This window comes from Palaemon carinicauda, chromosome 16 (assembly GCF_036898095.1).
Source record: "Palaemon carinicauda isolate YSFRI2023 chromosome 16, ASM3689809v2, whole genome shotgun sequence".
Classification (NCBI taxonomy): domain Eukaryota; kingdom Metazoa; phylum Arthropoda; class Malacostraca; order Decapoda; family Palaemonidae; genus Palaemon; species Palaemon carinicauda.
The window spans coordinates 109,447,914-109,465,413 of NC_090740.1; the positions used below are offsets into that span (position 1 = coordinate 109,447,914).

The following is a 17,500-nucleotide window of genomic DNA, read 5'->3' on the forward strand; positions in this document are numbered from 1 at the left end:
ACGAGATGGATTTAACAAAATCTCTCTTTGAGTGGCCGCCTCTGTGAACTTCAGCTTCCTCTTGAAATCTGCGATCATTCATTCATGACGTCATCCATACATTTTGACCAATTTCGAGGCCTACAATGTAATTTTCTTATTTCCCTGTGTTCTCTTTCAGTATTTATTAAAATCCATTAGCGAATACGTTTTCGTACAACGTTTTAAATTCACTTATATTATTATTATTATTATTATTATTATTATTATTATTGTTATTAATTTATTATTATTATTATTATTATTATTATTATTGATACTACCTAAGCAGTATGCTATAAGCCCATGGGCTCCAATAGGAAAAAATAGCTCAGTGAGGAAAGAAAAGAAGGAAATAAATAAACTATATAGGAGTAATGAACAATTGAAATAGACATGTTAAGAACATTTTGAAATTTCATCTAAGAAAATCAACAATGATTTGACGATAAGCTGAGAACAGTACCAAGAGAGAGAGAGAGAGAGAGAGAGAGAGAGAGAGAGAGAGAGAGCTATTAATGATCATGTTCCTTTCTCGTTTCGGTTTCTATATTAGTCTAATTCCATCATTCTATGGAGTAATTTAATAAGTCCTATGTCATAAGGGAGTGGGGTAATTACCAAGTCACACAGGATAGGAGGCGGTGAATTAGACGAGGGTGATCTCGTAAGAAGGATTTATTGTCTAAGTTAATTTTCACAATTAAAATTAGTTGAAATCTTCAAGGCGAGTGAATTAGAACTTTAAATCTTGAGGGTGCTTAACAGAAGAGATGTAAGTTTCTCGCTGGCTCTTAAATGATTTCATCAGTCAAATACAAGGAAATTACTTTTAACTGGTACAATAACATACCTGGGGAGAGCCGATGGGAAGACATTTAAACTAAAAAAAACTATTAGACGTCTTATGGTGTGTGGACGTCCGCCATGGCTGTGGTAGGCATACCATGGCCGGTGGGCCTAATGAGGGTTGCCCACTCACGAGTAGGACTCGAACTTAACTGCCTTAACGCACACACTCTGTGCGTTCTTGTTTCACTTACATTGATGTGGGGTCTGGGGCTTTGTCTCGCCTATGGGTAGCAGGTAACATAACCGCACCATACTGGTTCTGACTCTGTGTCCCCTCTCCCCGGTGTACGGGTTGACATGGAAACGGTCATCAAAAAAACAAGCAAAAATGAAAGTGGCTCGAAATGCCTCCCGAAAACCCATGGATCAGGGAGACAAGGTGATAGTTCGGCAATATCCGCCCTACTTTCTGTGAATTTACTTTACTGCTTAGCCTTTTTTTTAAATGATATATTTGTCCGTAACAACTAGAGAGAATCCTAGTCGATAATACTAAAGTCTTTCACCTTTATAAGCATAGTCAACAATTATGATAAATTTTTTACTGTAACTTAAATTTTGAACTGTAATTCGTGATAGGTTATACGGTGGTTTATACATTCTTATTACGTCAATCTTATTTTCTTCATAATGTCTTTATGCATTATTTATTTCTTTCACAAATGGAGGAGTGAATTATTTCGTTAATAGAGGACGAGGAAACATTTTTCTAATTTCATCATGCCCTGTCCTATCTCTCTTAGACAATCTCTACTTGAAGTTTATATACCCATGTATAGGCGCAGTTCATTACAGTGGCCAGTGGTCATTTATTATTATTATTATTATTATTATTATTATTATTATTAGCCAAGCTACAACCCTAGTTGGAAAAGCAAGATGATATAAGCCCAAGGGCTCCAATAGGGAAAAATAGTCAAGTTAGGAAAGGAAATAAGGAAATAAATAAATGATGAGAATAAATTAACAGTAAATCCTTCTAAAAACAGTAACAACGTTAAAACAGATATGTCCTATATAAACTTTTAACAACGTCAAAAACAGATATGTCTTATATAAACTATAAAAAGACTCATGTCAGCCTGGACAAAATAAAAACATTTGCTGCAACTTTGAACTTTTGAAGTTTACTAATTCAACTACTCGATTAGGAAGATCATTCCACAACTTGGTAACAGCTGGAATAAAACTTCTAGAATACTGTGTAGTATTGAGCCTCATGATGGGGAAGGCCTGGCTATTAGAATCAACTGCCTGCCTAGTATTACGAACATGATGGAATTGTCTAGGGAGATCTGAATGTAAAGGATGGTCAGAGCTATGAAAAATCTTATGCAACATGCATAATGAACTAATTGAACGACGGTGCCAAAGATTAATATCTAGATCACGAATAAGAAATTTAATAAAACGTAAGTTTCTGTACAACAAATTAAGATGGGAATCAGCAGCTGAACACCAGACAGGAGAACAATACTTAAAACAAGGTAGAATGAAAGAATTAAAACACTTCTTCAGAATAGATTGATCACCGAAAATCTTGTAAGAGTTTCTCAATGAGCCAATTTTTTTTGCAATTGAAGAAAACACAGAACTAATGTGCTTCTCAAAAGAAAATTTGCCGTCGAGAATCACACCTAGAATTTTAAGAGTCATACAAATTCAAAGAAACATTATCAATACTGAGATCCGGATGTTGAGGAGCCACCGTCCTTGCCCTACTTACAATCATACTTTGAGTTGTGTTAAGATTCAACTTCATACCCCATAATTTGCACCATGCACTAATTTTAGCTAGATCTCTATTAAGGGATTCACCAACCTCAGATCTACATTCAGGGGGATGGAATTGATGCAAAGAGAGTAGCATCATCTGCATATGCAACAAGCTTGTTTTCTAGGCCAAACCACATAGCATGCGTATATAATATGAAAAGTAATGGGCCAAGAACACTACCGTGTGGAACACCAGATATCACATTCCTAAACTTATTATGGTGCCCATCAACAACAGCTCTTTGAGATCTATTACTTAAAAAATCAATAATAATGCTAAGAAACGACCCACACCCCCGACTGTTTGAGTTTGAAAACAAGGGCCTCATGATTAACACAGTCAAAGGCAGCACTAAAATCAAGGCCAATCATACGAACTTCCTGACCACAATCAAGGGATTTCTGTACAGCATTGGAGATTGTAAGAAGGGCATCACATGCTCCTAGGCCTTTACAAAAATCAAATTGTAAACTAGGGAATAGATGATTACCTTCAGCAAACCTATTAAGACGTTTTGCCAGAAGACATTCGAAAACTTTAGATAATATGGGAGTTATGGAAATTGGGTGGTAATCAGTGGGACTTGAGCTACCATAAACACATTTACATAGAGGAGTAACATTACCAATTCTCTAACAAGTGCTAAAAGCTCCTCTTCTTGCTAACTTGCGCAAAATAACAGATAACTTTGGAGCTAAGAAATCTGCTGGCTTTATAAAAAAACAAAGGAAAAATATCATTTGGGTCTACACCTCCATAAGCATCAAGGTCAATCAACAGAGCTTTAATCTCACGAGATCGAAAAGCTAAACTAGTTAGTTTAGCCTCAGGAAAACAGGAATGAGGAAGTTCAAGTTTTTCATTACTCTGTTTACTGTCAAAAACATCAGCCAAAAGGGTTGCCTTCTCCTTTGGACAGTGAGTAACTGTGCCTTCTGGTTTAAGTAAAGGAGGAACTGTTGTATCTACACCAAAGAGTGCAGATTTAAGGGTAGACCACCATTTATGTTCCTGAGTTGTACTGGAAAGGGATTCTTTTATGGTTAAATTGTACTCCTTTTCAGTTCAGGTATAGACTCTCTGAGCAAAAGCTCGAAGCTGAGTATAGTTGTTCCAGGTGAAATCTGATCTGTTACCCTTCCAAAGATGATAGGCCTCCGGCTTCTCCAAATAAGCACGTCTACAATCATCATTGAACCACGGTTTGTTCTTCACTTGGTACCTTAGCACACGAGAAGGGATACGCCTATCAATTATGTTGACTAGATTCTCATTCAAAGGAACAACAGGATCTACACTACTATATAATTGTGACCAATTCAAGCACAAAAGATCATGCAAAATCCCATTCCAGTCTGCTTGGGATTTCATATAAATTTTACAAGAGTATGATATATCAGAGACAGGCTGCTCAGTCTTCACTAATAATGAAATCAAGGCATGATCAGATGTCCCGACTGGAGAACCAAGCGGACTAGTTATAACGCCAGGGGTGTCAGTGTATACGAGGTCCAAGCAATTACCAGACCTCTGAGTAGTTTCATTTATGATTTGCTCACAGCCTGATTCAGAGGCAAAGTCTAAAGCTCTTAAGCCATGACGATCGGTAGGAGAGATAGAACTTAACCACACACTATGGTGAGCATTAAAATCACCAACAAAGACAAATGAAGCCTTTCTTTCATCATCTTGTATCTTAGCCATAATGGTAAGAGGACAATCAAAGATAGAATCATCCATGTCTGGATTCCGGTAGATCGAACGCAAATAAAAGTTGTTATGCCTGCCACAAACTTTTATTACCTGAATCTCATGACGTCCACATTGATGGCAGGACTCATGAGAAGCAGGGTACTCGGTCATAATATACACCGCCATTCCCCTGGCCCTAGGGATGGCATCACCTTTCACCATTATTGGCTTCTTAAAACCAGTTATAAGGATCTTAGATGAATGCCTCATTTTAGAAACCAAAGTTTCTGAGCACAAAAGAATATCATACCGTCTGGATGCAACTGTAAGGTCTTGGATATTTGCATGAAGACCACGAATATTGCAATACAGAAGACGACATTGACGAAATCTAGGACGTACTGGTCCCGGATTTCGCTCAATGTCCCCAGACAGCATAAGAATTAATAGAAATAAAAAAGAGACATCATACTTAAAAACTACATTAACAAGAATTATAACAAAAAAAAAAAAAAGATGTACAGAATTATAAATAAAGTAATTGATGAAACCCATAGACTATAGTAAAAAGTCGGAAAAACTGGTCAACATAGAGGAGCTGATACACCATGCAAGGCTAAATACCATCCAGGATAGCCACTTCAACTGAAGGGAGGACAGTAAGGATGGTTTTGAGAAGAAACAGAATCAGAAAAGGAAAAGGCAACTTCTTGATAAACCACCAGGCATCCATGACCCTTCAATTAAGCCTGCCCAACACACCATTTCAAAAACACAAGAGGAAGAAATAGAAATAACATAGAATAGTGTGCCCGAGTGTACCCTAAAGCAAGAGAACGCTAACCCAAGACAGTGGAAGACTATGGTACAGAGGCTATGGCACTACCCAAGACTAGAGAACAATGGTTTAATTTTGGAGTGTCCTTCTCTTAGAAGAGCTGATTACAATAGCTAAAGAGTCTCTTCTACCCTTACCAATAGGAAAGTACACTAAACAAATTGCAGTACAGTAATTAACCCCGTGGGTGAAGAAGTGTTTAGTATCTCATTGTTGTCAGGTGTATGAGGAAAGACTAGACTATATAAAGAATAGGTCAGACTATTCTGTGTAAGTGAAGGCAAAGAAAAAATAAGCCGTAACCAGAGAGAGGGATCCAGTGCATTACTGTCTGGCCAGTCAAAGTTTCCAATACCTCTCTAGTGGTAGTATCTCAACGGGCGGCTGGTGCCCTGGCCAACCTACTACCTACAAGGTGTTCTTTTCAATAATTCTGCATCTCTATTGGCTTCCTCAAAAACGTCTACTTCGATCACGCCATGAAAGCTTCTAGAAGAAATATCTGATGCAATCTGGACCACGTGTTAGGTCGTAACAAAAGGGTACCACGTGTCCTTCCATAATGACATATCCTAAACAAGGATTTCCCTCACACTTGGTTTCTCAAAATATGCTTACTCCACTAATAAAGACAATGACATCTTGGTCAAAACAGGACAGTTCCCTTATCATTGCAGGCGCTCTCGGCAAGGCTTGGTTTACTTCCAAAATGCTGATGACAGTGAGGTGATGACAGGTTTGCCCAAACAGGGCCGTAGTCGAATCTCGTTTCGCCTCGCTGCTCACGCTTTGGGAATAGATATTTTTGTCTTTCAAAACATTTCTTTTATAAGTATTATATCTACCTATATATATATATATATATATATATATATATATATATATATATATATATATGTATATATATATGTATATATATATATATATATATATATATATATATATATATATATATATATATCTTATATATATATATATATATATATATATATATATATATATATATATATATATATATATATTTATATACATATATATTTATATATATATATATATATATATATATATATATATATATATATATACGTATATATGTATATATGTATATATACATATATATATATATATATATATATATATATATATATATATATATATATATATACGTATATATATATATATATATATATATATATATATATATATATATATATATATATATAACGGATTTTGACCCAGGACAAATCTTTATTTTAGTGAGATAGCCATGCCATCCAGATGGAAGTTCCTTTGGGCAGCTTCCTACTGTATAATATTTCTGCGAGTGATATTACACGAGAACCCCGGTTTTATCTCCATGAACGACTATCCTAAGATATTGTGTATAATCAGGGACGTATCCGTAGATAACCATAGATATCTGCACCCCAAACAGACTTACCAAGTCTTCGAATCTAAAGAGGAGGATAGGTGAGGATCCGTTACATATCCTCTCCCTTCATAGTACTACTCGTCTCTGATTAATTGTTTGTGTTTTTTATTTACTGTAACTTAGATTCGGACTATAACTCATAACGATAGTTTAAACTTCCTTATTATTACTTTCTTATATTCTCCATTATATCTTCATTTTGTTCACGAATGTAGTAGGAATTATTTCCTTAATAGAAGACGAAAACACATTTTTTTAGATTAAAGATGAAACTTCTCTATTGACTATTTATAAAAAAAAAAAAAATGCTTCAAAGTGCTGTATTAGTTAATGCTCTAAGGTCCCTGTAAGAAATATACAATATCATTGGAGGCAAATTCATATTAGAGAGGAAATCTCACATCACCCAATTATGTTTCCAGGAATTTTTTGTCTCTAAAGACATTGTATTTTGTAAAATTTCTCCTTATGATCTTACAAAACTGATATAAATTGTGGAACATTAAAAGTCTCACTCCCGGCGCAGTACATACTTCTGATAATGTGAGTAGATTAATAAATTGCTTTATTATAACAAGATTGAAAATAAAATACACGAATTATGATGATATGAAATTAATACCAAAAACATAAAAATTAATTATTTAATGAATTTGATATAAATTCAGTATATATATATATATATATATATATATATATATATATATATATATATATATATATATATATATATACAGTATATATATATATATATATATATATATATATATATATATATATGTACATATATATATATATATATATATATATGTATATATATGTATATATATATATATGTATATATATATATATATATATATATATACTGTATATATATAAATATATATATGTACATATATATATATATATATATATATATATATATATATATATATATATATATATATATATACAGTATATATATATATATATATATATATATATATATATATATATACAGTATATATATATATATATATATATATATATATATATATGTGTGTGTGTGTATATATATGTGTATATATATACATATATATATATATATATATATATATATATATATACTGTATATATATAAATATATATATATATATATATATATATGTGTGTGTGTATATATATGTATATATATATACATATATACTGTATATATATAAATATATATATATATATATATATTATATATATGTGTATATATATATATATATGTATATATATATATATATATATATATATATATATATATATATATATATATATATATATATACTGAATTTATATCCATTTAATTGAATAATTATTTTTTATGATTTTGATATTAATTTCTTATCATCATAATTCGTGTATATTATTTTCAATCTTGATATAATAAAATAATTTAATAATCTACTCACATTGTCAGAAGTATGTACTGCGCCGGGAATGAGACTTTTATTGTTCCTAAATTTATGCCTTTTTTCATTTACCATCAAAAAACCTTCATGTTACTTTTTCTTTTATTAAAATAAAAAATATTCATTCATTTGTTTCACAAATATTCTTAAAATCTCCTTAGTACATACCTTCAAAAAGTACTTTTAAAAGCATATCTTAATTCTAGAAGCTGCATTTATATCCGAGCCATTTAGAGCATCAGTGACACGCTGTAATGAATATTAGAAAAAAGTGTATAAATTATTGAAAATGTTTTAGTTTTGTATAGTATCAAAGACTTTATTTTTACCAGAAAAATACAAAATTCAGTAATCATTATATATACAAGGTGGCTCTTTTTATTATAAGGTAGCATTTTTATAAGTTTGGAAGTCAGTATCAGTGTCGTAGAATCCAAATTATATAGAGGTGTGAAGGTTTAAAGGTCCTTTGCAGAGGCAAAGTGACCAAAGGAACTAACGAATGAGCGGGGTTCGAACCCCATTCTAGCAATCACTAATCAGGAACGTTACCACATCGACCACCAAATCAAGTCTTCTCCTAACCTTCCTACATCCTCAGTAGGATCACAAGGAAAGCTAACAGATCCTAACGGTTCATCGTGTCTTTGAGGTTATCTCAATGACCTGCAGGCTATAACAATAATCAGATTGAACATGTATTAGTTCCACAAAGAGAAATCCCATTTCTATGGTACTAACAGATTATACCAGAATCATTCACTTTAGTGTGGCAAAGGAATTCTTGGTGAATATGTGATATTCCATCTCACCTGATGCTTCCAATTTCCCTCAGAGCGCTGACTATCCTTTCATCCCATGTCGCTCATTCATATATGATTGTTCCAGAGATTAATGCAGTGATGTTGAAAGCTGCGCTTGTAGAAGGATACTTTGATTTTATCATTGCTTTAAAGACACTACAATTCCATCCAGTTCGTAATAATAGATATGCAGTTCATTCTAATAGTTAGGACTTCTCTATCGTGAGGCTCAATACTACACAGTATTCTAGAAGTTTTATACCAGTTGTGACCACGTTGTGGAATGATCTTCCTAATCGGGTAGTTGAATCGATAGAACTTCAAAAGTTTAAACTTGCATTAAATGTCTTTATGCTTGATGTTCTTACTGTTTTTAAAATATTTTATTTGGATACTTCATTATTTCTTATATCGCTTATTTATTTCCTTTGCTCGCTGGGTTATTTCTCCCTGTTTGAGCCCTTGAGCTTAGAGCATCTTCCTCTTCCAACTCGAGTTGAAGCTTAACTTGTAATAATAGAAATAATGATAAATCTTGAAATAAAATACTGATAATTTTAAGCTAACATTTCAATCGGAAGCTAAGGATTGAGTGTTAGGGGAACCTATAGGTCTATCTACTGAGTCATCAGTAGCCATTGGCTGGCCCTCCTTAGTCCTAGCTTGAATGGAGAGGGGGCTTGTGCGCTGATCATATATATATTTGGTCAGTCACTAGGGCGTTGTCCTGCTTGCTAGGGCAATGTCACTGTCCCTTACCTCTGCAATTCATGATCGGCCTTTAAACCTTTAAACCTTTAAATAGTGAAGATGTTTAATCACTGTAATAGATCCTATACATTTAAATCCTATCAAAAGCACATAAATGTTAATATGCAGAGGTTTACAAAATAACGATAATATAGATAAAATATTTTTTTTAAAAGGCAATTTACAAGTTTTTGATGATTTTGCTAAACACAGTGGGGAAAACTGACTTTACCCACTTTGATATTTTGTATATATTTTTTGCAATCAATCTAATTTTCAATGAAAATACCAGCAACTAGAGGAATAGGAATATGTTGACATGAGCATTGTAATATTGTAATTATGAATAGCAATGCACGATGATACATTAAGAATTTCTGACAATTTATTTTGATGAAGCAACTTATCCCTATTCTGGAAATTAATTATTTTAGTTAGCAAAACTGAGTTTATTAATGATTTTATACACAGTATTCCCAAAAAAGTCGGAATATTCCATTGATTTTATTCACTATCATTCAATATTGAGTAATGTTATACAATTACTGATATGGATATTCAGATAATTATGACTAATTTCAGACTTAATAGTTCTCATTTGCCTTGCATCTATACATCTTGATAATTTGACATTTCATAGGTATATGACCTTGTTTACTTAATCGTTCAGTTTATAACACACTACTGCTACCATTTATAATGATAACAACAACAACAATTATAATAATAATGATAATAATAATAACAAAAACAACAACAACAACAATAATGATAACAATAATAACAACAACAACAATAAAAATAACAACAACTACAACAACAAAAATAATAATAATAATAATAATAATAATAATAATAATAATAATAATAATAATAACCTAGATCTTATCAGGGAAGAATTACGTATTTTTTTTCTCGCAGAAATCTTCAAGATAATCCAATAATGACAGTCGGTGATACGACAATAAAAAGTCTTCCTAGTCTGATGTCTCTGTAAGTATATCATTTAAAAGAAAGAATCAATTGTCCATTCAGGTTTATGAAATAAGTTTTAAGTCTTTCATGTCCTTATATGATATAATTTATAATATATATATATATATATATATATATATATATATATATATATATATATTTATATATATATATATATATATATATATATATATATATATATATATATATATATATATATATATATATATAATTGTCCGTTCAGGTTTATGAAATACCTTTAAAGACTTTAGGTACTTATATGTTATCAACAATAAATTAAGAAGTCATTTAATTTTCTTCTTTAATTTCCGCTCAGGTTTATGAAATACCTTATAAGACATCTAAATCCTTATATTTTATCAACAATAAATCAAGATTTTTTTTTTCAGTATATGCTGTAGAATTTCTATGTAATTTAGGTGATATATGGATATTTTTAAAAAGAAAATTCACAAATACTTTTTTTTTTTTAATTTTCAGTTCAAGTTTATGAAATTCCTTTAAAGACTTTTATATCCTTATATTTTATCAGTCTATATAATTTCTATGTAATTTTAATTCTATAGATATTTTTAAAAAGTATATAAAAAATCAGTGAATTATGTTTTAATGTATTCTTAAGATCTTAATCATTAATAAGCCTTTAAAATCAGAACAATATGCAGTTATTCTAATTTATTTGTTATCTTGAACTTTACAAAGAGTTTCTTCAGCTATTTCACAAATAGATTTGAAGCTTTTAGAAACATGTATATACTTAAAATCTCATAGGAAATTGTTAGTACATAAACACGTGTGTATTTATATATACTGTATATATATTTATTTATATGAGTGTACATACACACCTATATATATATATATATATATATATATATATATATATATATATATTTATATATATATATATATATATATATATATATATATATATACACACATATATATATATATATACACACACATATATATATATATATATATATGTGTGTGTGTGTGTGTATACATACATACATATATATATATATATATATATATATATATATATATATTGTAGCTATATGTACATATACATTAAAACATATACATGTATATACAAATATGTATTCCCAGGAACCTTGATGGCATTGAATTCCCGACTGGTGTTCTATACAACTTATCGACGCACCAGAGAGATCTCAATCCGGATATTGAACACATGTAAGTATTAAAACAAATTCAATTTCTAAAAGGTCGAATGAAATAAAAAAAAAAATTAAACAGTTTAACAAAAGCTGACGAAAATATATAATTGAAAGATTATACGTCGAATGTTAAGCTTATATACAGTGTAATTAATTTCTATTATATTACGAGTATAATTAATTTCTATTATATTAGAAGTAAAATTAATTTCTATCACATTACGAGTATAATGAATTTCTATTATATTACGAGTATAATGAATTTTTATTATATTACATGTATAATTAATTTTTATTGTATTACAAGTATAATTAATTTCTATTATGTTACGAGTATAATTAATTTCTATTATATTCAAAACATAGACTATTAACACTATTAATTTCTCTGTATTTCAGTGCGTCCTGTTTGCACTTAAACAAATTAAAAATGTTTTATTAAACATGCTTTTGATTGTTGAAGTGGCTTTGAACTGATTTGACACATCAAAAGTTTTTATTTTAATGGCATGACACGGTCACTTAATGAAATCTCTCACTGAATAGAGCTCCAAGTCTTTTCATGCAATCTATCTCATTTAAATTTACACCAGACCTTTTATTTGAATCACTGTTATAAAAGGTTCTTTTATAGATTTTCATTTTATGAACAAAAGTTCTCATTTAAATTTAGACCAGTTCTTTTATTTGAATCATTGTAACAAAAGTTTTTATTTTAATTTAATTTTATGAACTAAAGTTCTCATCAAAATTTAGACCAGTTCTTTTATTTGAATCATTGTAACAAAAGTTTTTATTTTAATTTAATTTTATGAACTAAAGTTCTCATCAAAATTTAGACCAGTTCTTTTATTTGAATCATTGTAACAAAAGTTTTTTTTTTCACCGAATTTCATTTTATGAACTAAAGTTTGCATTTAAAATTAGACCAGATCTTTTATTTCAATCATTGCAATTTTTTTTTTTATGTATCGAGTCTCATACTATGAACTAACGTTCTCATTTAAATTTACACTAGATCTTTTATTTGAGTCATTGTAATAAAAGATTTTTTAATCGAGTTTCATTTCAAGAAATAAAGTTGAATAGGAAAACCACATACTAATTATAATAATAAATATATATTTATTGATTCCAGGAAATATATCTACATCTTTTGGGTGCAAAATTTTCATTTAGATGTATTGTTTCTTTCATTACTAACTTATATTGTTATGGAAAGTTGCTCAACTTTGCCAATATAGTATTTATAATGATCGTAGTCAATAAGAAAGCTTAATGATTGATAGTAATACTTTTTATATTGATAAGAATATTATTGATGATTAGATCTACATGTTCAAAGGTTTAACAGAGAGAGAGAGAGAGAGAGAGAGAGAGAGAGAGAGAGAGAGAGAGAGAGAGAGAGAGAGAGAGAGAACTTCAGGCTATAAACAAAAATTATTAATCATTAGCTCTACATGTTCATACGAGAGAGAGAGAGAGAGAGAGAGAGAGAGAGAGAGAGAGAGAGAGAGAGAGAGAGAGAGAAAAAAAAAAATCCGGTTATAAATACTGAAATACTTATTATTATTTTTTTTTCAGTTATTTTATGAGGTTCCGATATTGCAGTTATTTCCCCAAAGTACCCGACTGTCATCCAAAAACTGATGGTAAGATCAACTAATTAATTAATTAAGATTAAGTAATTAATCAATGTCAGTTGAATAAGATAGCGTTACTCATTTGATGGTTTATTCTAGTGAAAAGATATATTGCCAACCATTCGCTTCGTCGAGTAGACATCTTACATACAATAATGAAGAATTAATAGGTACTGTAATGAAATATACATCTACAATGTAAGTATCACTGCAGGTCTGTAAGTTGGTAGTTTGAATTTTTTCTTTGTATTTGGTTTACAAAATAAATTATGGTTCATAATTTTCTCCTGTATCATAAACTCCTTTATTTCTTTTACGTGAAATAATCTTATTTTTTATATTTTACTTTAACCTTTAATAACATTTAATTTTATTGCATCTTTCGTTTGGTGATCATCGGCTCTCATATGGCTATCTTAAAAAGGACATGGCTTAATTCATAATCTTCATCATAATCATCATTATCATAATCATCATCACCATCATCATCATCTCCTCCTACGCCTATTGACGCAAAGGGCTTCGGTTAGATTTCACCAGTCGTTTCGATCTTCAGGTTTTTAAATTTAATACGTCTCCATTTATCGTCTCCTACTTCATGCTTCATAGTCCTCAGCCATGTAGGCTGCGTCTTGCAGCTATTCTAATGCCTTGTGGAGCCCGGCTGAACGTTTTGCGAACTAATATCTCTTGGGGAATGCGAAGAGCACCCCCAAACCATCTCCATCTACCACTCATTATGATCTCATCCACATATGACACTCAAGTAATATGTCTTAAAGTTTCATTTCCAATCCTGTCCTTTCGTTTAACTCCTAATATCCTTCTGTGAGCTTTGTTCTCAAATCTTCTAAATCTATTGAAGATGTTTGATTATCATACCATGACTCATGTCCATAGAGTAACACCGACCTCACTAAACTGATATATTGCTTAATCAAAACTTGAAAATTTTATCTATTTCAAAGCAGTGAAAACTAGATGTCACTCCTAGGGATTTGAATATCATCCTCTATATATTCGTTAAATTATATTACTATTCTTACAATGGATGTTCTTGGTTACTGTTGCACAAATATGTTGAAATCATACGGTAACATTTTGTTGTGAACATTATATTTTTCTACTGACAAAAAAAAAATTAAGAGGGGGTTTATAAATATAATCCTCATGTAGGATCTAACTAAGTGTTGCTCCTTGTTTGATTTTACTAGTCACGTTGACACTTAGTACAATAATTATTATTAATGTTTTGGAGATAGCTTTATTATAAGTTAAAATGCAAACCAAAAACCCGAAACACGGAAAGCAGTAAGTCCTGGAAGGAAATAGAGATGTAAGGAATAAAATAAGATATGAATAAATAAAAAGCTTATATTCTATGAGGAATAACAGTGTTGAACAGATATGCAACGTAACTACGAAACTATTTGCAACGGGCTGGAACTTATTATGTCCCACGATCTAATTCCTATATTAAGATCATTCTAAAATTTGGTCACAGCCGTAATAAAACTTCATAAGAAAGAAAATGAAAAATAGCAGAAAATTAGAGATATCATCTTATTCCTTTAAAGATGTTTCCTCATTCGAAAACCTTCTCGTTCCCCTAGAGCTTAAAATAACTACGAAACTATTAGCAACGGGCTGGAACTTACTAAGCCCCACATTTTAATTGCCTTATTGATATCATTCTAAAATGTGGTCACAGCCGAAATGGAGCTTCACATGAAAGAAAATTAAAAATAACAGAGAATTAGATAACATCTTAATCTTGTTTCTTTTAAAGGTGTTTCCTCATTCGAAAACCTTCTTGTTCGCCTGGAGCTTCGAGTCGCTGTGTGGCTGGTAGCAACCCTCACAATGGTTGGGAACTTCACCGTGCTAGCTGGGAGATTCTTCACTAGAGATGACAATAAACTTCTCTCGCTTTTCATAAGAAACTTGGCAGGTAGGAAGTTATTTTCTAGCACCGTTCCACTCGGATGAATGTGAGATATGAATGTCTAAAAGATTCCTAGCATAAGATGGATATCTGGAAATAAAATCCCTTTCTATTTCTTCTAAGAATATAATCGTTTAATCAATATAATTAATGGTGAAAAGTTGTATTTCCTTTTTTTTATTATTACCATTTTCATCATCAACGGAATAATGAGCCTTATCATTTGTAGTATTAATCACAGTACTAGTGCAAAAAACAGTATAACTAAACGAAAAGCTCATTAACATTTAAAATAGTCCCATTAGTATAATTTTTAAATCTGATTTGTGAAACGATCTTACAATAATCCCGTTAGTTTACTTTTTTTAACTATAATTTGTAAAACGATCGTTCTTTTTTTTATCCACAGTCGCAGATCTTCTCACTGGCGTTTATCTTTTCGTGATTGGAATAAAAGATCTTCAGTTTAGGTCAGAATATCATCAGTATGCTTACTACTGGATGACCTCTTGGGGCTGTACTGTAACAGGGGTCTTGGCGATGACTTCTGCAGAGGTGCGTAGGAGACAGAATCTAATCTTGGAATTTATTTGTATCTTTTGATTGATTCATATGAAGTTATATGGTATCCTGACATCGACGGTCATTGGCTCTGATATATCGTTTATTGTGAATAAAGAATAAAAGAATATTCAATTAAAAACATAAAAGTACTATGTCATTAAAAAAGTTGAATCAATTTCAGAAGACTTGCTTCTGAAATAAATCTAAAAATGCGGCTAGCATTGTACAACACATCATGTCCAAGAATCCTGGCAAAGATGAATCTTGTATCCTTCGAAGTATTCAAGTAATTAAGCAGTCTTTCAAAGGAATAATTGAATAAAAAGAGTTCTCATCTCTCTCTCTCTCTCTCTCTCTCTCCTCTCTCTCTCTCTCTCTCTCTCTCTCTCTCTCTCATTTGCAGGTATCAGTGATGATTTTAGCTTTTATGTCAGTCGAGAGATGGATCTGTATCACGTGGCCTTTGAGGACACCGAAACTCTCGATTAGAACAGCAAGAATCACCCTTTCAGGGATCTGGTCAATCGGACTTCTTATCTCTATTGTACCTGGTAAGTAGCATCATTCATATATATATATATATATATATATATATATATATATATATATATATATATATATACATATATATATATATATATATATATATATATATATATATATATATATATATGTGTGTGTGTATATATATAATTATATACCATATATACATACATATATATATATATATATATATATATATATATATATGTGTGTGTGTGTGTGTGTGTGTATGTATGTATATATATGCATATATATATATATATATATATATATATATATATATATATATATATACATACACATATATATATGCAACATATATATATATACATATATAGATTTGTATATACCGTATATATATATATATATATATATATATATATATATATATATATATATCCTGTATATAAAGGGTACCACAATAAAAACCGTTATCACCAAAAAACAAATAACTTCCAAAATCTTATTTAGATCAACACAAAACTTTAGCTACATTAGGTCAAGCCTGTGTGGCAGACATCTCCAAAGTTTCAGGTCTGTAAAACAAAAACTCTTTGTTTCACTGGCTCGCCAAAATGTGCTCCAAATGAGCTCCCCGGCACTGCAGGCACATTTGGATCCGGCGGGCAAAGTTCTTGATGACCCTCCCGCATTCCTCCCTTGGGATCACTCTTATTGCTGCTGTGATTGCTGCCTTCAGGTCAGGGATAGTCCGGGGGTTATTTCCATACACCCTGTCCTTAAGGTATCCCCAGAGATAAAAATCTGGGGGGTTCAGGTCCAGTGAATGCAGCGACCACTCCGGGTCACACCTGCGGCTAATCAGTTGGTCAGGGAAACGCTGCTGTAGCCATGCCAATGATTTGTTTGAAGTGTGGAGGGTGGCACCATCGTGCTGGAACCACTGGAGGACCCTGACGACTCCTCCCCGTCGACCAAGTGCTCTCCAGAACTTGCCAAGCACCTGGACATATCGCTCGGTGTTGATTGTCACAGACCGCTCGTTGTTGTCCTCGAACCAGAATGG

At 31.2% G+C, this 17,500-nt stretch overlaps 1 protein-coding gene across 1 annotated transcript in view; it reads left to right on the forward strand.

Annotated features, from left to right (window-relative positions):
• LOC137655481 (relaxin receptor 2-like) overlaps nucleotides 1-17,500 on the forward strand; it is a 122,421-nt gene that overhangs the window by 92,211 nt on the left and 12,710 nt on the right. Inside the window, exons 13-16 of the mRNA XM_068389379.1 lie at nucleotides 13,363-13,430; nucleotides 15,211-15,372; nucleotides 15,776-15,921; nucleotides 16,334-16,481. Coding sequence (XP_068245480.1) covers nucleotides 13,363-13,430; nucleotides 15,211-15,372; nucleotides 15,776-15,921; nucleotides 16,334-16,481 — 524 coding nt within the window. The remainder of the gene's footprint in view (nucleotides 1-13,362; nucleotides 13,431-15,210; nucleotides 15,373-15,775; nucleotides 15,922-16,333; nucleotides 16,482-17,500) is intronic.